The 22,157-nt window shown below is 42.9% G+C and overlaps 1 protein-coding gene across 2 annotated transcripts in view; it reads left to right on the top strand.

Annotated features, from left to right (window-relative positions):
• Positions 1-22,157, top strand: part of RAPGEF5 (Rap guanine nucleotide exchange factor 5) — a 233,557-nt gene that overhangs the window by 54,415 nt on the left and 156,985 nt on the right. For both annotated transcript variants that reach the window (XM_069587656.1, XM_069587657.1), the window contains one exon: positions 13,424-13,490. In XM_069587656.1, coding sequence (XP_069443757.1) covers positions 13,424-13,490 — 67 coding nt within the window. The remainder of the gene's footprint in view (positions 1-13,423; positions 13,491-22,157) is intronic.

Raw genomic sequence — 22,157 nt, 5'->3', positions numbered from 1 at the left:
TCTCTGGCAGCTCTGCTTAACCATTTCCTGTCCTGAACTTGGAAGTGTGTGCAGTCCTGATGGGTGTGCCCAGAGTGATGGGGGCATGAGGGGCTCTGCAGTAAACTTGCAAGCGGTCCTCATGGCTAGCGCCAATCCTTTCTCCCCTACTGAGGAGGCAGATTGGAATGCCAGTGAGAGGACCTTGTTACAGGGAAACCCTAAGTCTGCTGCAGGTTCTAAAAATGAGCCTATTTGAAAAAGTCTGGTTCCTAATATTAACTGCATATTACTTGCAGTCTCCTGTCGCTCCAATCACCGTGCCCAGTGCCATGCCTTTGGAGTTGACAGTCACTGTAGCGTGCCCTGTCAGCACATTCTTTTCCTCGTGATGTGATCGAGTACATTTGGGAGTGGTAATTCCTCTGGGAAAATTGGCAGCGGGGAGCTATAGACCTGTTTAATCCCATATTATAAGTACAAACTATGAAAAGATAAAATTACTAAACCTACTGCAAGTCTCTTCTGCAGAGAATATATCTTTTTCTTTGTTTGTTTCTCTGTACTTGGGTTATAAGCAAACTTCTAAGCTCTGGTAAAATGTTTTGGGACAAATTTTTTAACCTAATCAAAAATTAGGTTATCCAGACTTGGAATCAACTATGGTCAGAGAAAAGGAAGGTGTCTGGGGGATATCATCCTCTTCCAGTTAGGTTGCCACAGCCCTTCCTAAGGTCCAGTGCGTATGATCCCATCATAGCTTCTGCTCCAGTGTGGTGATCTCCATTCACTGTAGCCTGAATCCCACAGCTGTTTATTCCCTCGTGTCCTTGTGAAGGTCTGCTCTTTCCTTGTCTGGTTGGGTTCTTCCCACCCCTCAAGGGGGAGCCCAAGTCCTGCCTTGACTGCAGAGCTTCCGTGATGTCTGCAGTCTGTGGCAGCCTGTGGAGTGCAGTGAGTGTGTCAGTCGCTCGGTCGTGTCCGACTCTCTGCGACTCCATGGACTGTAGCCCATAATGCCCGCTCTGGAATTCTCCAGGCAGGAATACTGGAGTGGGTTGCCATGCCCTTCTCCAGGGGATCTTCTCGACCCAGGGATCAAAGCTGAGTCTCCCACATTGTAAGCAGATTCATTCATTCATTGTTATCATCTGAGCCAACAGGGAAGCCCTCACTTTTAGTAATTTACTGCTCTTGCTGTTTGTATGAAAATTTTTTTTTCCATTCTTATATGTTATTCTTAGTCCTATGGTATCCATTCCACTATATTATCCATGCATTTTTACCTATTCTACTGAAATGCCCTCTAAAGTCCTCTTGACTCAGTAACTTACACTGTCTGTTCACAAGCTGAAAACCCAGTTGTATGGTTCTTTTAATAACCTTTTTGATATCTGAAGGCTGCAAAGTTCTGCCTGTACAGTTCCACACTGGGGTTCCTGAATTTGCTGTCTTCTCTCTAATCCCTTTAACACTGTGAGGAAACTACCTCCTGTCCCTATGTAAATACAATTCTTTTCTTTAAGGATGCGTTTAAGAAAAAAAAAGAAATAGATTTTTTTCCATTTAAAATAAAATGTTTAAATCTGGAAGGAAAATGGAACTATTGCAGGTTCTTAGGTGAATGTGAAGAAACAAAATTCATCTTCTATACAAAATAACTTTTACATCTCAGCTGAGTAGATCATTTGAAAGAAGTGAGTGCATTGGTTGTTAAGGGTAATCTCTGGAGGAAGAAGGAACAATTGTGGTAACTTATTCAAAATGACGGAGAAGGCAATGGCACCCCACTCAAGTACTCTTGCCTAGGAAATCCCTTGGACAGAGGAGCCTGGGGGCTGCAGTCCGTGGAGTCGCTATGAGTCGGACATGACTGAGCAACTTCACTTTCACTTTCCACTTTCATGCATTGGAGAAGGAAATGGCAGCCCACTCCAGTGTTCTTGCCTAGAGAATCCCAGGGATGAAGGAGCCTGGTGGGCTGCCGTCTATGGGGTCGCACAGAGTCGGACACGACTGAAGCGACCTAGCAGCAGCAGCAGCATTCAAACTGAAAGCCAAATCAAGTCATCCAGAATGTATTTTTTTCTAACTCTTTTTCCTTGGTGTGGGAGGAGGAGAAGTGGGGGGTACGGGGTTAGGAATACTGAACTTGCAGTGTGGGGAAAGGCAGCCTAATAATTCCTTCAGGACGAGTAAGACATGTTTCTCTCTTAACACTGACTCGGATGATTTAGGCTGTGTGGGAACTTGGCTGTCTTCATTCAACCACCTGTGTTACAGCCCTCCCAGCTTGCCCAGGGGTGGGAGTGCTCTGAATAACTGAGTCTGTGAACCTTGATACATAAAACTGTATTCTGCCAATTACAGGGCAGTTAACGTTTACACTGCTGTTAAAAGAGTCATAGAGGATTGCTAAAGTTTAACTCACGTTGCACTCAGGCAGGTAAAGAAAAATGTAAATGTAACTTTGTTTTTCTCTAAGCGGCAATGGCACCCCACTCCAGTACTCTTGCCTGGAAAATCCCATGGATGGAGGAGCCTGGTAGGCTGCAGTCCATGGGGTCACCAAGAGTCGGACACGACTGAGTGACTTCACTTTCAGTTTTCACTTTCATGTATTGGAGAAGGAAATGGCAACCCACTCCAGTGTTCTTGCCTGGAGAATCCCAGGGATGGGGGAGCCTGGTGGGCTGCCGTCTATGGGGTTGCACAGAGTTGGACACAACTGAAGGGACTTAGCAGCAGCAGCAGCAGCAAGCGGTCCGTTGTTGGCTGTCCACATGAGTCCTGTCCTGCTGGATCACCAGAAAGAAGGAAAAGAAAAGCCCCATTATTTTAGCCTCATCGAGTAAAATTATTCTAGTAAGGGAATTAAAAAAATTTCTTTGGTTAGCTCCTGACCATAGCTTGCTAAAATGGTTGTCCCTCTGTGCCTTCTCCTTGCTCCTCAGCAAGACAGCCTTTCGGGACATGGTGGGTGGTGTGAGCCCCTGACCCTGGGCTCTCTTGTCAGGGTGGCCCTTTCCCATGCCCACTGATCTTTCCTAGTGACCCTGGAGTGTAACTGGGGTGAGCTGTTACTGTGGAGCCAGGGCCTGGCATCACTGGGTCCATCTCTCTGGGCTCGATCTGCGCCCCGTGGTCCTGGCCAGTGTGCCCTCCTGGATGTGTGCTGGCATTCTGATGTTGCTGAGGCCCGCAGACCTGCATTCACTTACCTGCCCTCTGCTCTCTCTCCCTGATTTTCCTCTCTCCTGTTTAAAAAATGATGCCTGTTCATTGTTGTTCCAGTTAAAGAGCAGAGCACTTAACTGGATGGCACCTTTGATTCCTCACTAACTGCCTGTAAGGAAAGCTCAGCCCAGTGGGGTAAGAGGATTTTGTTGACATTCATGACTCCATGCTTTAAATAGGAAAGCAGACGGGTGGGAAGTCAAGAAGATGGGTGGCATGTTGAGACAATACAAGGCAGCTTGGTTTGTCTAGAGCAGTAGGTCAAAACCAGTGGAACTCAGAACCTTATGAGGGGTGGGGAGCAGGCTCAGATTGGTTACAGGGGTCTGAAAATATACAGGGAAGCCAAGCGTTATCTTTGTATTGAATAAAGAGAATGACTTAACTGTGTATAGATGCTGCTGAAATAAGTACAATTTACTTGAATCCACAGTAACATTTTGGTCATATATTTGCTCAACAGAGGTTATGTGTCTTTGATCTATTTCTCTGTTAAAGGGGAGGCCCCACTCTAGTGAAATGGGCTTCCCAGGTGGTTCAGTGGTAAAGAATCTGCCTACCGTGCAGGAGCCACAGGAGATGTCGGTTCGACCCCTGGGTCAAAAAGATCCCCTGAAGAAGGGAATGGCAACCCAGTCCAGCATTCTTGCCTGGAGAATGCCACGGACAGAGGAGTCTGGTGAGCTACAGTCCATGGGGTCACAAACAGTCAGACACAACTGCGCAACTGAGCACACAACTGCTTAAAAATGGAAAACAAATGGCTTGGCCTACCCTACCCTAGCAGTGGCAATAATAATAAAATAGAAGTAATAGTTAACACTTAAATGCACTTACCGCATTCTGAGCATTTTACACGTGATTCATTTAATGCTGACAATAGTAGTTTGGAGCTGTTCTGATTTTACAGATGAGGAACTATTAATATCGTGTAACTTGAGAGGGCAGGCGTCTGTACTTGGTCGCAGCAACGTGAACTGAAGGCAGAAAGTGAACCACGGTTTGCAACCATAATACCTTAAAAATTAAACGGTTATAACCTGACTACTGAATCGAGGTTGGGATAGAGAGATAAGACACAGGTATCAGTATTTTTTTTTAACAAGAGGCTGAGGCACACTGAGGTTGAAATCTGCTGTTCTATGATGTTAGTCCTACAGAAAGAGCTCCGTCAAGTGATAGGGAATGTGAAGGTTAATTAAATCACAGTCTCAAAATACTACATAAAGAAGCCAGATTAATTTTATCAGGACATAAAGATTTTATTGAGCATGATACCTGTCACGCTTGGCTGACACTTCTGAAATTCTGTAAATTTAGCTTCATAAACATTTATATCTGGAAAGGGATTTTCTGGATAACTGAATTTGCTTCTCTTAGTTTTCAGGTAAGGAAAAGGGACAGGAAATAGTCTCAGAAAAGACACCCCCTTGTCACAAATAGTCTCCACTGAGTGACTTACTTAACAACATTTACTTACCATCAGGTTTGTGTTAATAACTGTGCCAAAGCCTTATAAGATATGTGACCACATATAGGTAGGTAATGGAAGGCCGTTTATGAGACCAGTGTTATTATGACAAAGTTAAGAAAAGGAAACTGAGTGTAAACATAAAAACTGTAACAAATATTACTGAATGGGGTCTGGCAATATATAAAAATGATAATGCATCATAAAATGATATTTATCCCAGGAATATGACATCTAAAAATCAATCAGTGTAATCCACCAGATCCAGTCCAGAAAAGAAAACTGAAAATACGTGACAAACTCTGCCGATGCATGAAAGCATTTTTTAAAATTCGACATTCACGATAAAAATTTTCAGAAAACTAAGAATGTAAGGGAATTTCTTCAATCTGGTGTAACCTTATATAAAACATATAGCTCATGTCATACTTAACAGTAAAAGACTGAATCCTTTTCCACTCAGATTGGGAACAAGGCTGATGTATTGCCTCTTATCACTGTTTCCAACATGAGCCAGTGCAATAAGGCCAGACAAAGAAGGAAAGGTATACGGATTAGAAGGCAAAAAGTAAAGCCATCTTTCTTTGCAGATGACCTAATTATAAACATAAATTGTATACATAGAAGATTCTAAGGAATCCACAAGAAACCCACTAGACCTAATAAATGGTTTAGCAAGATCACAGGCTATAAGATCAATGTACAGAATGACATTTCTCTGTACTGGCACAAAAGAACCTGTGAAATGATTAGGTGCAAGTCTAGGAGTGTGCAAGTGGTGTATGTCACACGCTTCATAAGCCTGATTGTAAAAAATCAGGAATTAAATAAGTAGAGGATCTATTCATGTTCATGGATTGGAAAATTCAATATTGTTTAGATATTACTTCTCCCCATATTGACTAATCACTTCGGCCATCATCTCCTGACCTGTTTCCCTCACTATACCTGCATAATATAAAACCCATGTTTGGAAACATTGACCTCTAAACATGGAGTGTCTGGAGCTCAGTCTTCTTTTTTTTGCTGTCTCTCCGGATGCACTGTCACTTAGTCATATTTTTAACATAAGCTCCACAGTGATGATTTCCATAATTCAGATCCTTGTCTTCTCTGAGAACTTTATTATACAATAATAATAACACCACCAACTTCTGCCTCACCTCTGCCCCCTTTATTCTCCTTATCCTGCCTAACTTGGCCTTTTTTGACATGTTTAAGCACCATGAGAAATTCATTGGCATCCTTAATTTCTGAGATGGTGCTAGATTAACACCTTCTAACTGGAAAGATCAATTTCAAGTCTGCCATTCCTGCATCCCAAAACTTCACTTTGTATCCTTGACTTTTCCTGATTAGGTGCTCATTTTATTATCCTTGGAGAGGACGAAATACTGGATGAGTAAACAAACCTTTTTTGAGTACCTCTCAAAAAATTTTTCATGATGAAACTTGACATAAGGTTTGTATTAGGGTCATAGGTGAAGAAAAATTTCCATTTATCACTAAATTGTTTGTATAAAAAATGCTATGAAATCAGCTGGTCTCAGTTTTTGTTATTACTCATCACTCCCTCTCCTAAGGAAATACTAAGTCCTCCAAAATTTCCATTGTTTACAGATAAGGCTTACTCCAGGTGTGTAAACAGACTGCTTATCTCTATCTGAGTACATCACTTTAGGAATAGTACAGGAATTTTCACAAAAATTAAACTTTTAGGCTTGCTTGGGCCAGCATTTGAAATGTAGCTGTTTAATTAAATAGTAACCATTAGTTCTCAAATCTTCAATGTGAAATGTGAAAAAGAGATATCAGTAATATTTTATTCAGTTTTAAATGAATGTGTAACTATATACCCTGGACCCGTAATGAAAGCTGTCACATTCACAACTTTCTCCTGTTTGGTAAATTTCCTCTATAAGCATAACTAGTAGCCTGATACTGTGAAAAGTCACCTTCTCTTAAGAAGTTTGAACAGGTATTTTTATTCATGATATTAGTGATAAAAAAATAAAATCCAATTCTCATATACCTCCCACCCACTTTTTCTTTTCATCTTAGGAATTTGCTTTGTTAAGCAAAATAGGCTATCTGGTTATAGGTGTTATGGGAAGGCCTAGGTGGGATAGTACCTGAGTGTCAGATATCCTCTTGGGGTCTGTAGGTGTCGGATGTGGTAGAGATTGACTCTGTGCCCTTGAAGAACATTCTGTTGTGGTGTCGAGGACTTAGTGGCAATGGTTTCTTAGGAAAAAAACTTTAAATCTGGCCCAGGAAACATTTCTGGCGGGGAGGGAACAGGTCCCTAATGCTTTTCCTTGCCTGACACTCACCAAGGATGGAATGGACTCTGGCTTGTCCAGGGGAAGGCCGATTCTGGCGTTGTCACCTGACCGGTCATTTCTGCCTGAAGTGCTGGAGACAAGTCCCTTCTGCTCCAGACTCGCTTTGCTGCCTGGGCTGCGGGTCTCAATTCCCACTTGCTCAGTTCCTCCCCCTCTGTTGGTGTTCTCCTTACTTTTGCTTCCGTCCTGTTTGCTTTACAGCCAAACACCTCCGCATAACACCCAGACTCGTTAGCAGTAGTTGGACGTGCCCTGACTGTCTTGGCCTTGGCTTTGCCTCTTGCCGTTTCCCACTTCCCTGTGCTGGTCATTCTGCCAGGTTCCAGGGCCACTCCTTTTGCATCAGAACCTCACCTGGGGTATCACTTCTCCCAAGACACCTCTGAATCACAGATCAGGCTAAGTGACTGTTGCTTGTGTTGGCAGAGTATTTCAAAGATGGATGTTTCTAAGCCCAGTAAATAGTTTGTAGGTTGTTTTTTTTTTTTTCATATATGTGTGTGCTGTGCATCTTCTGTTTGTTATGGGATCATGTTTGAAAGAGTCCTGTATAGTTTGTCTTGGTTCTGGTTTGTTCCATGCCCTGGAATTTCACCAGCCTCTCGCTGGGGTTGCCTGAGATTCATGCTAAAAACTGGCTTTTTGTCTGTTCCTTCCAAACAGGGTGGGGCAGCAGCAGCTTGGCTCGGGGTGGGAGGCAGGGACAGGCCTGCCCCAATTCCCCAGGAACACACCCTCTTCCTGACAGAACTCTGACTTGGAGACAGATGTGTTCCCCACCTTCATTAAGTCCCAGGCTAGATTATCTGTTTCCCCATCTATTTGCCATGAACTGATGGGACTGGATGCCATGATCTTCATTTTTTGAATGTTGAGTTTTAAGCTAGCTTTTTCACTCACCTCTTTCACTTTTATCAAGAAGGTCTTTAGTTCATCTTTGCTTTTTGCCTTAAGGATGGTGTCATCTGCACATCTGAGGTTATTGATATTTCTCCCAGCAGTCTTGATTCCAGCTTGTGTTTCATCCAGCTCAGCATTTCACATGATGTACTCTGCATATCAGTTTAATAAGCAGGGTGACAATATACAGCCTTGACGTACTCCTTTCCCTATTTGGAACCAGTCTGTTGTTCCATGTCCAGTTCTAACTGTTGCTTCCTGACCTGCCTATAGGTTTCTCAAGAGACAGGTCAGGTGGTCTGGTATTCCCATCTCTTTAACAATTTTCCACTCTTTGTTATGATCCACACAGTCAAAGGCTTTAGTGTAGTCAATGAAACAGAGTAGATGTTTTTCTGGAATTCTGTTGCTTTTTCTATGATCCAACAGATGTTGGCCATTTGATCTCTGGTTCCTCTGCCTTTACTAAATCCAGCTTGAACATCTGGAACTTCTTGGTTCGCATACTGTTGAAGCCTAGCTTGAAAGATTTTGAGCATTACCTTGCTAGCGTGTGGTAGCACGCAATAATGTGGTAGTTTGAGCATTCTTTGGCATTGCCTTTCTTTGGGATTGGATTGAAAATTGACCTTTTCTAGTTCTGTGGCCACTGCTGAGTTTTCCATATTTTCTGGCATATTGAGTGCAGCACTTTCATAGCATCATCTTTTAGGATTTTAAATAGCTCGGCTGGAATTCCATCACCTCCACTAGCTTTGTTTGTAGTAATGGTTCCTAAGGCCCACTTGACTTAGCACTCCAAAATGTCTGGCTCTAGGTGAGTGATCACATCATCATGGTTATCTGGGTCATTAAGGTCTTTTTTGTATAGTTCTTCTGTGTATTCTTGCCACCTCTTCTTAATATCTTCTTCCCCTGTTAGGTCCATTACCTAACAGAAACCTAAAGGTTTCTTTCCTTTATTGGGCCCATCTTTGCATGAAATGTTCCCTTGGTATCTCTAATTTTCTTGGAGAGATCGCTAGTCTTTCCCATTGTCTTATTTTCCTCTATTTCTTTGCATTGTCCACTGAGGAAGGCTTTCTTATCTTCCCTTGGTATTCTTTGGAAGTCTGTAACCAGGAACAAAACAGGCAGAAATATCTATTCCCATGTCCAGGAGGGAAGTACAATTTCATAAGTAAACAGATTGATTTCAGTTAACAGTGGAAGACTTTACACAGATAAAGTACGAAATGAGCGATAGAGTGATGGGTCAGGAAAAGGCCTCTCCAAGAGGTTGATGTGAGGGAAGAGGCAATGTGCAGTGTGGGTGGAAGTGTTGTAGGGCTGGGGACAGTCAGGGCAAGGCCCAGGACAAGAACACTGAAGGCAGGGCCAGAGAGACCGAAACAGAGTAAAGAGAGTGAAAGACGGCAGCGCTCTAGAGACTTTGGCTTTATTCCAAGGATGATGGGGAGTCATTTGAGGATTTTGAGCAGAGGAAGACCATGATCTGACTTCCATGTTAGCAAGACCACTCTGGCTCTAGGTGAGCGATCTTGTGGAGGGGGCAGCGGTGGTTGGAGCAGAGGTGGTGAGAAGTGTTCCAAAGTGAGAGATGCCTCGAAGGCGGAGCTGATAGGATTTGGGGATGGATACAGTGAAGAGACCATAAGGAGGGGGGCGATCAAAGGTGACTTCTAACTAGAAAGGTGGAGTTGTCTGTAATTAAGGCGGAGAAGCCTGTAGAGAGGTAGGGGTTTGTTTTGTTTTTAGTGCAGATTGAGTGGAATGATAACGCGTCCTGTTTGATGGTTGGAGGGACAAGGGTAGAGGTGCACTGGCTTTTGCCATTCCTGTGTCCTTATGACAGCATCCTTAGATATTGCAGACCTCTCAGACTTACAGAGACATCTGCCCAGAGCACTGTAGTTGTAGTCACTAAGTCACGTTCGAGTCTTTGCAATGCCATGGACTGCAGCATACCAGGCTTCCCTGTTTTCACTATTTCCTGCAGTTTGCTCACACTCATGTCCATTGAGTCAGTGTTGCCACCTAACCGTCTCTTCCTCTGCTGCTCCCTTTGTTGCCTCCAATCTTTCCCAGCAGCAGCGTCTTTTTCAGTGAGTCAGCTTTTCACATCAGAAAGCCAAAGTATTGGAGCTTCAGCTTTAGCCTCAGTCCTTCAGTGAATATTCAGGGTTGATTTCCATTGTATATATGTACTGCAACTACTTAATCTGTTCATCTGTCACTGGCCATCTAGGTTGCTTCCATGTCCTCTTGCTACCTCTTGTTAATCTCTTCGGCTTCTGTTAGGTCCTTACCGTACCTGTCCTTTATCGTGCTCATCCTTGCTCATATCTCGTTTTCTTGAAGAGATCGCTGGTCTTTCCCATTGTGTTGCAGTGCCCAGAGCACTAAGATTCGGCACTTCCCTTGGAGGATCATGGGGTCAGGCTTGCACTGTTGCCAGACAGAGGCCTTGACAAATGGCCTTAGGAAATCATAAAAGGGACTCCAGTTGGGCCAGAGCTTCCTGCTGGCACAGATCCTCAGGGATGGGTCTTCCTTCCCGGGGTCACTTCCTTTTCTCTTTCTTTCATCACCTCGCTACTGCCATTACTGCTGAGTCCAACCAGGGTTTCTCTGTTGCCCTTTCTCTCCAGAGTGTCTCTCTTCCTCCCTTGCTTACTGAGCAGCACAGCCCCCTTAAGATGCAAGGACAGCCTTCCCTCGGTATCTGTGGGGGACTGCTCCCAGGACCTCCATGGATATTAAAATCCATGGATGCCTGAGTTTCATGTATAAAATGGTGTGCTATGTGTTACAGGTGGTTCTTTCCTTAATCTCCCATGCCCCTTCTGTTTCGTCATCTGTTTTGATCTGATATGTGAGAACTTTATCATCACTGGGTTGCACAAATGGGTATTTACATCATAAAATAATCAGATTTTATCTTATTTTACAAAAATACACTTACGAGGGAAAAGGAGTCTGGTGTTTCTGGGCCTTTTGGCATCGAGCTGGGCAGGGATGCTAGTGGTGAGGAGGGAAGCTGAGTGGGGGAGCATCGTCCTTCTCTCTTCTGTCCCCCCCTCTTATGCTCCCCACTGTTTGCCTGCCTCCCATGTCACTCCTCTGTGCCAGGTGCCAGCAGGGTGGACCTGGGGCTCCTCAGCCGACAGGAAGTCTTCAGAAATCTCAGGTAGGCAGTGGGAGAGTCCCGGAAGCTGTGGGTCTGGAGAAGAGCAGGACCAGATCGGGGTTGTAGAAGGAGAACCCTGGCATCGACAGATCAGATCCTGGAGGAGAAGCAGAGACAAGCTGGTTAGAAGCTGATTAAAGTATGTTATGGAGATGAGAGCCTCCCAGAAAGGCTCGTGGGGAAGAAAGCAGGAAAGCAGAGCGGAGGAGGATGTGGTGATGGAAAGAGGAGGAATGCCCATAGGGTGACATGAAGCCGAGTGGTGAGGGGCGCTGGAGTACCGCTGAGGGCAGGCGACAGGAGGTCACTGGAAGTTATGTCGAGTCTGAGGGCCTCGTAAGATCCCATGTGAGTGAGAACAGTGTTCTGAGATTGCCCCCCTGAGCCATGTTGAAGGCAGCTGGAAGCACAGGGTGAGCTCAGGGAAGATTCAAGGGCTAGAGAAAGACTTGAGAGCTCTGGGTGTAGATTGTGGTGATTGAGGGGATAAAAACGGGGCATGAGCTGGAGGACGGCACTCAGGAGACCGTCACTCTGTCTCTCTTAGATGTGCTTCCTCGGGAGACATTTCTGCCAGGGGTATGTTTTGTGCTGGAAGCATGATGAAAGATAGTTTTGCTTGAACAGAGATGAAATTATCTGTCACTGAACTTGGCAACAGCTTGGCTGTTGCTCATTGCACAGCCCCCATCAGTCACATGCGCTAGAGCTTTCCTTGGAGTTTTGAGTTCCTTTCGGCAGTTTGTTGAAAATGCATTCACAACAGAATCTGTGTCAATGGGGAATACGTCATGCACATGGACTCATCCTTCAGGTGTCTGCTGAGGACTGAGCAAGAGGTGGCACCACCAGCTGCTCTTCACTGCAGACACCGATGGGGCCTTGAAGTCCTTGGTGGTGCTCTTGTGTCTAACGTTCTCAGCTCCTAATTTCCTCTCAGATCTGTTCTGCCACCCCAGCATAATCTTATAAACCTGCTTTGGTGGCTTAGGCTATAAAGGGTTCCAGTCTCTTCTCAGTGTAACTTCATGTGTATGGAAACCTTGTAAGTAGATCGTTTTAATAATAAAGCTTATTGTTTGAAATGTTCATTATCAAGGTCATGTTTCAGAGACTTTGCTGCACCAAGAATTAAGTTATTGGGCAACAGGCCTGCTCTGCTCCATACCTGTGACATGCCATTCTTGTAAAGGTGGTAGTTTGTAATTCATTCCTCTGACCTGAAGGGTGGGACTTTTTCCTTTGAAAGAGTTTATAACTTTTACAGAAACTGGAAGCCAGTGCCAGCACTGATCCGACTGCTTTTCCTTTCTCTAAGAGCCTCTTCCTAGTTCTCTTAGGAGCCAGAAGAAGCCCTTCTGCCCCGCAAGGCTTGCGCTCATGCTGGCCCACTGCAGTTTCTGAGATTGAAATCCATCAGTGGACTGCAGTGCCATGCTACTCTGCAGAGCAATTACCACCAACCCCCTCCCAGTCCACAGAAGGTGCCGAAAGGAATTGCTTGTGGAAATAGATCTGGGAGACAATTACATACATTCAGTTGGCGTTAGTGTTTTTCCCTTTGACCAGGTCAGGAGAAAGAAATGTAATTTTTATAAGGTTTGTTTGAAGTAGATTTTATGTGTTAGCAATGTACATTTATGTGGTGAAAAATATTTCATGAATTACATTAGAAAGGTGATTTTTATAAACAAACTGATATCACACTGTGTAAATGTTGTTTGTCTCCTTAGTTATTTAACATATGCATAATTTTCTTCTCAACTGGGCTGTGGTCTCATAAAAAAGAGCAAAGTGTTCCTGCTATTGGGATCCATATAATTCCTGTCACAGGACAAGGCTTATAACAGACTATTTCCTAATAAATTTGTTTGTCGGCTAGAACTCAGATATAGTAGAAAATTCATGTTTCATATTTTCAGAATCTGGATTTGATTTAGACTGACCAGGAATTCCAACACTTACCCACATTCTATTCGCCCTCTGCTTATTCTCTGCTCATACCCATGTTAGTGAATTTAGTATGTCAGGATTATTCTTCGATTCATTTGGAGAGCAGTAACAGTCCTCAAGGTTTAATTGATGTGTGGGAAAGAGGTTCTTGCTGATTGATTTTGAAGGAATCGTTGGGCTGCCTCAAGTTGCGTTCCTACGGTATTATTGTCACCATGTTGCTCACGTAGGTTACTTTCACTAACGTATGAAGCAATAATGCTATTCTTTACCCTGTATTCCCCATAACTCAGTGAATAGATTTGAGCAGCCAAAGCTAAAGTGTAATTTATTCTTTGTTTTTCAAAGATCTCATCAGAAAATTGAAGACTCAGAAGAGAGCAGTGATGAAATTCTTGCCCGTCTAACGTCTGCGGTAAGGCCATGCGATTTCCCTGCCCAGGAGTGCAGAAATAATGAGGGGTCTTGGAAGGGAGGCACTGTGGATAGTGATGTAGAGAGACGCTTGCCCTGTGGCTGCTTATCACTGTGGGAGGCCCAAGTCAGGGCGAAAGGAGACAGTGGCATTAACTTGCTCTGCTCTCAGGCAGCCTCTCTGCAAGATTACAGATACCGTTGATGGAAAGTTCCTGGAACCTTAAAGAAGGACTTTAAAAAAAAAAGACTGTATAACTTAACCTAGGGGAAGCTGTGACCTACTGCACGATGGAGAAAGGACTGTACGTTTCATTAGGAAAAAAAAGATCACCTCAGCCAACAGAAGATCAGTTCTTCAGTTTTTAATGTACTGGATTACAGCATTTTTATTATGTCTTTTAAAGCCATTAATTAGAGTTAGTAATTAACCTGCTGGTTGAGGGAAAGCTTATCTCCCCTTCTTCCCAAAAGAAACTGGTCATGATCGCTAATCATTAAACGCTGGTTGTTGACAGGCTCTAGCAATCCTATCTCACAAAATCTAGCCTTCCCAAAGCTTCTTGAGTGCTTCTTTAACTGTATTGAAAAAATGGTGCTTGCTGAAAATCATGCTGGATTGGGTTATGTATGTGAAATGAAACTGATCTTGTATAGTTTCACACCCCAAGTTTTGGCATTTGGGCACAGCTTGAAAGTTAAAGGTTGTCTTTCCTACTCTTCTAGAATGTAGCTTAGAATGTCATTTAGAATGTAGCTTAGAAAAGTAATTTTTGGCTAAATACAGTGATGAGTAGTATAAAACTTCACATGCAATGGAATCTTGACAGCACGTTAATAATATATATTTAACATGACCTTTGCAATTTAAAGGGCTTCCCTAGTGGCTCAGATAGTGAAGAATCTGCCAGTAATGAGGAGACCAGGGTTTGATCCCTGGGTCGGGAAGATCCCCAGGAGAAGGGAATGGCAATGCACTCCAGTATTCTTGCCTGAGAAATCCCATAGACAGAGAAGCCTGGCGGGCTACAGGTGTGAGGTTGCAAAGAATGGGACACAACTGAGTGTCTAACACTTCACTTCACTTGCAGTTTAAAACATTGACCAAAGAGGAGTACCTGTGGGTTGCAAAGTCATTAATAGCCATCTGTTTAAAAAAACCCACTCACTATGTACCAAATACTGTGTTAAACATTGTGTGTTTGTATGTGTGTGTACATATTACACTTCACTACAGCCTTGTGAAATAGGTGGCGTTATCTCTGTTTTATAGACATGAAAGCTGCTAGAGGTTAAGTAACTTGCCCAAGGTCACCCATCTAAAAACAATCAGAGCCAGATCTAAACTCAGAATTTTCTGCTTCTTAGTCATATTCTCCTAATCACTGGGCCTCGTTTTTAAAATAATGTAATATAGTAGGTAAGTTTCAGAAGCCGTGAATATGTAAGATGTTCTTACAGCCATACCAGGAAGACAGGCACATTAAAAAGCTAGCTTATAAAACAACTGACAGCTGAGCACCAGCAATCATAGTGTATGATGGTAAATCCAAGAACAGTGACAGAGAGCTTGGTTGAAGAGACTGGACTTGGATCAGCATTGAAAGTAGTCAGGCTGTGAGTAGGTGCAGGATGTGTACTCTAGCTAGTGGGATTTACTAAAGAAAAGTAAAATACTTTTTAAACAACAGATTAACATGATGTAGACATTTAAGACTGGAGAAGGCAACGGCACCCCACTCCAGTACTCTTGCCTGGAAAATCCCATGGACAGAGGAGCCTGGTAGGCTGCAGTTCATGGGATCGCTGAGGGTCGGACACTACTGAGCGACTTCACTTTCGCTTTTCACTTTCATGCATTGGAAAAGGAAATGGCAACCCACTCCGGCGTTTTTGCCTTGAGAATCCCAGGGACGGGAGAGTCTGGTGGGCTGCCATCTGGGGTTGCACAGAGTCAGACACGACTGAAGTGACTTAGTAGTACTTAGTAGTAGACATTTAAGAAAGAAGATGAGTTGGATGAAAATGTAGTTTGAGAGGCTGATGAAAACCTAGTTTCTGGTGGTTTTTTGGGAAACCACAAGAAAAAGCAGCATAAAGAATTGTCTAAAAATCAGTAGGACTAGGTAAATGTAGAGGAGGAGTCAAGTAACCAAAGCTGTGAACTTAATGGAAAAGTGATGAAACTCTTAGGATGTCGAGTGAAATATATGGAAGGAGAGATGACATAATTTTGGACACGCTGAGTTTGAGGGCATGAGGGTGTAAAAATATTCGGGAAGCACCTGGAGACGCGAATCTGGAACTCAGAAAGGTCAGGACTGGAGTTATGGAACCAGTCCAGGTTGTTGATTGAAGAGCAGAGTGGAAGATGCAGTCTTGGGCAGCATAAGATAAGAGGGAGGGAGGGAGATGAGGCTTAAAACTCAACATTTTAAAAACTAAAATCATGGCATTTAGTCCCATCACTTCATGGCAAATAGATGGGGAAAAGGAAACAGTGACAGATTTTATTTTCTTGTGCTCCAAAATCACTCTGGACAGTGACTGCAGCCATGAAATTAAAAGACACCTGCTCCTTGGAAGAAAAGCTATGAAAAACCTAGATAGCGTATGAAAAAGTAGAGACATCACTTTCTAACGAAGGACCATCTAGTCAAAGCTATTGTTTTTCCAGTGCTCATGTACAGGTGTGAGAGTTGGACCGTAAAGAACGCTGAGCACCGAAGAATTGATCCTTTCAAACTGTGGTGCTGGACAAGACTCCTGAGAGTCCCTTGGACAGCAAGGAGATCAAACCAGTCAATCCTAAAGAAAAGCAATCCTGAATATTCATTGGAAGGACTGATGCTGAAGCTGAAGCTCCAGTACTTTGGCCAACTGTTGCAAAGAGCTGACTCACTGGAAAAGACCCTGATGCTGGGAAAGATTGAGGGCAGGAGGAGAAGGGGATGGTTGAATGGCATCACCAACTCAATGAACATGAGTTTGAGCAAACTCTGGGAGATAGTGAACGACAGGGAACCCTGGTGTGCTGCAGTTCATGGGGTCACAGAGACACAACTTAGCAACTTTACAGTAACAACAAAGGGAGATAAGGAGACTGTGATAAGAAGTGGATATACTTATTGGAAGTAGAAGTTTATACCATGAAAGTAAGATTCAAGAGACCCTCTAGAAAGGAGGGGTGGACAGCAGAGTGATGGTTGTATATTTGGTTGAGGTAATCTTATTGGAAAAAATCTCCAGGCTAAAAGACTGAATAAATTGAGGTAAGGTGCTAGAGTAGAAATGAGAATAAAGGGCATAGTGAAAGGTTGCTGCTGGACCACGAAAGATGTCAGGATTCTTGGCTTCCGGAGGAGAAGAATTCAGTCCAGGGCCAGAGATGAGGCTTGATCACTCAGAGCTTTTGTGTAATAGTTTTATTAAAGTATAAAAGAGATAGAGAAAGCTTCTGACATAGACATCAGAAAGGGGCAGAAAGAGTGCACCCTCGTTAGTGTTAGCAATGGAGTTCAGTTCAGTTCAGTCGCTCAGTCGTGTCCAACTCTTTGCGACCCCATGAATTGCAGCACGCCAGGCCTCCCTGTCCATCACCAACTCCCAGAGTTCACTCAGACATGCGTCCATCGAGTCAGTGATGCTATCCAGCCATCTCATCCTCTGTCGTCCCCTTCTCCTCCTGCCCCCAATCCCTCCCAGCATCAGAGTCTTTTCCAATGAGTCAACTCTTCGCATGAGGTGGCCAAAGTACTGGAGTTTCAGCTTCAGCATCATTACTCTTAAATTACTTATTACAGTGAATCAAAAGAATGTCTGGAGGTTGTAAAGACCTTACTAGACCCATTCCCATAATTCACATTTTAAGATAACAGGATTAGCCAGAAGGTTTTTTCCAGAGACTGTCCTCAGGCAGGATACATTGTTGTTATATAATCCTAAGGAATGTAGAGGGGGAAAAGTTTGTCCTTTCTTCCTCCTTGAGAATTCCAGACCCCTCTCTCCTTGGGGACCCCTGGACTTCTCATTAACCTGGCTAGGAATTGACTGTCAATAGGAGAAAAATTCATGTCTTCAACTGATAGCTGACCAGCCTGGAATAATGAAACTATCTTTGAACTGAGAATGTAGACCTTAATTCTTAATTCTTTCAAACAGTATGACCTTGGCCAAATTGAGTGGTGGACTAGATAGTATCTAAGTTCTAAAATTCCTTGGTTCCTTCTGTAAGCACTTATGAAGGGACTGTTTTGCTTTCCCACTTCACAGTGTAGTTATTCCTATTGGCAGTGGTCTGAAAGCTTTGCTACCCAGCTGTTAACACCGCATAGGATGGGAGATGTTTGCATACATCACTCAAGTGGCAGTTGGCATCTAGCATGACCCTGAAATGCATTAAGGGAAGGCAGAAGTGACATCTGTAAAGCGGAGTTGTTAAAGTGCTCTTCAGAGCTTTTGTGTAATTAGGGGTCACTGGAAGGGGGAGAACAGTTTCCCGCAATAGAGTTGACTGTGCTATGTATTCATCTCTTTTTCCTCAAACTTGGGTGTTTTATAAATAAGCATTCTTTTTTTAAAAAAAAAGTCCTCCTTGTTAAATAGTTTATCTCTTAGGCTCAGCTTAGGTTCATCAGGAAAAACGTCCTTTCATCTAAAAAATAATATGTAAAATTCTACCCTGGAAGAAAACACAAGTGAGTTTTCATATTAAAGTAACAGGAGAAGGTAGTGTATATAGAAATAAAAATGCCTTAATAATTCGGTCAGATTTACAGCTGCTAGATTTACACAAACATAAACAGTAAAAATGTTTTGTCTACGTTTCTAGTGAGTTTCAAGAAAGAGCCACCTTCCTAAGTGCCTGACATCCAAACACCTAAAGAAGAAAACCTTGTAAGAAGGTTTCAGCTTAAGGAAAAAGGGCATGACTTCTCCCATTATATGAACTCCACTGTCACACGCTGGGCATTAATATCTGAAAGTACTTTGGCTTTCCCTGTGTACATAGGGTTTCTGCGTTAACATCTTAGCCACCTTTCTCATATCTTCTGACTGAACACATTTTGATAGCTTTAAACCTTCTCTTCATTTCCTCTGAGTCTCTTGTTAGTCAGATACAGCCGGCAGACTGGAAGGAGCCCACGGATGACACAGTCTGCCGCTTCCTACCCTGGAAGTTTTGAGCATTATTTTGTCTTTAAACATGAATTCTCCCAGGGTACATGACAAAAAGAGTGTTCAGAATCGATGATACAGCTTTTATATGTTTGTTTTACAATCCAGAATAAACTGGACATAGAGAAGAGTTTTTAGTCAGTGAAATGCTGGTTTCAAAGTCATAGTTCTTAGGATGTAAATTTAGGAAATAAGCTAAACTTTGAGGCATTTTCAAGAACTGAGAAGTAACTTGGGCATTATCCAAAGACAGAAAGTGGCAACGTGGACATGATTAAAGAGGAGATAAAAACTGATTCTGGACTTCAGATCATGCATGAAAATCAACATCCTAAACAAACCATGTTGGGTTATTTCTGTTACTTCAGGCTAAATTTTCTTGATGTAAGTTATAGAAATAAGAAAACAAACATCCTAGTAAAGTCTGGTGATTTTCATTCACATGGTCCAGTTGTTGAACTGCTGAGGTGATGTGAGCAAGGCTAAGTTGTGAATCTAACGTGTTAGATGCATGTTTGATGACATGGTTATATGTGTGGAATTTATGAAAGGGTTGTGGGGGGAGCTGTGATGTGGTCATCTGTGCTGCTTGTCCAGTGAATTCAGCCATCACTCAGATGGTAAAAGAGAACTGGGCCGAGTGTCCGCACTGACCTGGTGATAGTAATGGTGAAGAGTTTGTGGCTGTCTTGAGAGATGAATTCAAATGAAAAATATAGTGTACAGAATTTAGGAAGAGCAGTCAGAATTGGATGAGAACAGAATCTAATACCTGGGGACCATTTAAATAGACACTTGTACACCCTCATCAGTTCAGTCGCTCAGCTGTGTCCGACTCTTTGTGACCCCGTGGACTGCAGCATGCCAGGCTTCCCTGTCCATCACCAACTCCTGGAGCTTGCTCAAACTCATGCCCATTGAGTTGGTGATGCCATCCAACCATCTCATCTTCTGTCATCCCTTTCTCCTCCTTGATACATTCCCAGCGTCAGGGTCTTTTCCAATGAGTCAGTTCTTCACATCAGGTGGCCAAAATATTGGAGTTTCAGCATCAGTCCTTCCACTGAATATTCAGGACTGATTTCCTTTAGGATGGACTGGTTGAATCTTTCAGTCCAGGGGACTCTCAAGAGTCTTCTCCAACACCACAGATCAAAAGCGTTAATACTTCGGTGCTCAGATTTCTTTATAGTCCAATTCTTACATCCATACATGACTCCTGGAAAAACCATAGCTTTGACTGGACAGACCTTTGTTGGCAAAGTAATGTCTCTGCTTTTTAATATGCTAAGTTGGTCATAACTTTTCTTCCACGGACCAAGCGTCTTTTAATTACATGGCTGCAGTCACAATCTGCAGTGATTTTGAAGCCCCCCAAAAATAAAGTCTGTCAATGTTTCCATTATTTCCCCATCTATTTGTCATGAAGAGATGGGACTAGATGCCATAACCGCCTTTTTTTAAATGTTGAGTTTTAAGCCAGCTTTTTCACTCTCCTCTTTCACTTCCATCAAGAAGCTCTTTAGTTCCTCTTCACTTTCTGCCATAAGGGTGGTATCATCTGCGTATCTGAGGTTATTGATATTTCTCCCAGCAATCTTGACTGAAGCTTGTGCTTCATCCAGCTCGGCATTTTACATGATGTACTCTGCATATAAGTTAAATAAGCAGGGTGACAATATACAGCCTTGACGTACTCCTTTCCCATTTTGGAACCAGTCTGTTGTTTCATGTCCTGTTCTAACTGTTGCTTCTTGCCCTGCATACAGATCTCTCAGAGGCAGGTAAGGTGGGCTGGTATTCCCATCTCTTGAATTTTCCAGTTTGTTGTGGTCCACACAGTCAAAGGCTTTAATGTAATTGATAAAACAAAAGTAAATGTTTTTGTGAAATTCTGTTGCTTTTTCTGTGATATTGGCAATTTGATCTCTGGTTGCTCTGCCTTTTCTAAATCCAGCTTGAACATCTGAAGTTCATGGTTCATGTACTGTTGAAGCCTGGCTTGGACAATTTTGAGCATTAATTTGCTAGCGTGTGAGATGAGTGCAATTGTGCCGCAGTGTGAGCATTCGTTGGCATTGCCTTTCTTTGTGATTGGAATGAAAACTGACTTTTTCCAATCCTATGGCCACTGCTGAGTTTTCCAAACTTGCTGGCATATTGAGTGCCTCACTTTCACAGCATCATCTTTTAGTATTTGAAAAAGCTCAACTGGAATTCCATCACCTCCACTAGCTTTGCTCATAGTGATGCTTCCTAAGGCCCACTTGACTTTGTATTCCAGGATGTCTGGTTCTAGGCGAGTGATCACACAGTTGTGGTTATCTGGGTCATGAAGATCTTTTTTTGTACAGTTCTTCTGTGTATTCTTGCTACCTCCTCTTAATATCTTCTGCTTCTGTTAGGTCCATACCATTTCTGTTTTTTATTGTGCCCATCTTGGCATGAAATGTTCCCTTGGTATCTCTAATTTTCTTGAAGAGATCTCTAGTCTTCCCCATTCTATTGTTTTCCTCTATTTCTTTACATTGATCACTGAGGAAGGCTTTCTTATATTTCCTTGCTGTTCTTTGGAACTCTGCATTCAAATGGGTATACCTTTCCTTTTCTCCTTTGCCTTTAGCTTCTCTCCTTTTCACAGCTATTTGTAAGGCCTCCTTAGACAACCATTTTGCCTTTTATTTTCTTGGGGGTAGTCTTGATCCCTGCCTCCTGTACAATGTCTCGAACCTCTGGCCATAGTTCTTCAGGTACTCTATCAGATCTAATCCCTTGAATCCATTTGTTACGTCTACTGTATGATCCTAAAAGATTTGGTTTAGGTCATACCTGAATGGTCTAGTGGTTTTCCCTACCTTTCTTCAATTTAAGTCTGAATTTGGCAATAAGGAGTTTATGATCTGAGCCACAGTCAGCTCCATGTCTTGTTTTTGATGACTGTTTAGAGCTTCTCCATCTTTGGGTGCCAAGAATATAATCAGTCAGATTTCTGTATTGACTGTCTGGTGATGTCCATGTGTAGAGTCTTCTCTTGTGTTGTTGGAAGAGGGTGTTTGCTATGACCAGTACATTCTCTTGGCAAAAGTCTGTTAGCCTTTGCCTTGCTTCATTTTGTACTCCAAGGCCAAATTTGCCTGTTACTCCGGGTATCTCTTAACTTCCTCCTTTTGCATTCCACTCCCCTACAACGAAAAGGACATCTTTTTTGGGTGTTAGTTCTAGAAGGTCTTTTAGGTCTTCATAGAACCGCTCAACTTCAGCTTCTTCAGCTTTGCTGGTTGGGGCATAGACTTGGGTTATGGTGATACTGAATGGTTTGCCTTGGAAATGAACAGAGAGATCATTCTGTCGTTTTTGAGATTGCACCGAAGTACTGCATTTCAGACTCTTTTGTTGACTATGATGGCTCCTCCATTTCTTCTAAGGGATTCCTGCCCGCAGTATTAGATATAATGGTCACCTGAATTAAATTTGCTCATTCCAATTCATT

Source organism: Ovis canadensis, chromosome 4 (assembly GCF_042477335.2).
Source record: "Ovis canadensis isolate MfBH-ARS-UI-01 breed Bighorn chromosome 4, ARS-UI_OviCan_v2, whole genome shotgun sequence".
Lineage (NCBI taxonomy): Eukaryota > Metazoa > Chordata > Mammalia > Artiodactyla > Bovidae > Ovis > Ovis canadensis.
This window is presented reverse-complemented; position numbering and strand designations above follow the sequence as displayed.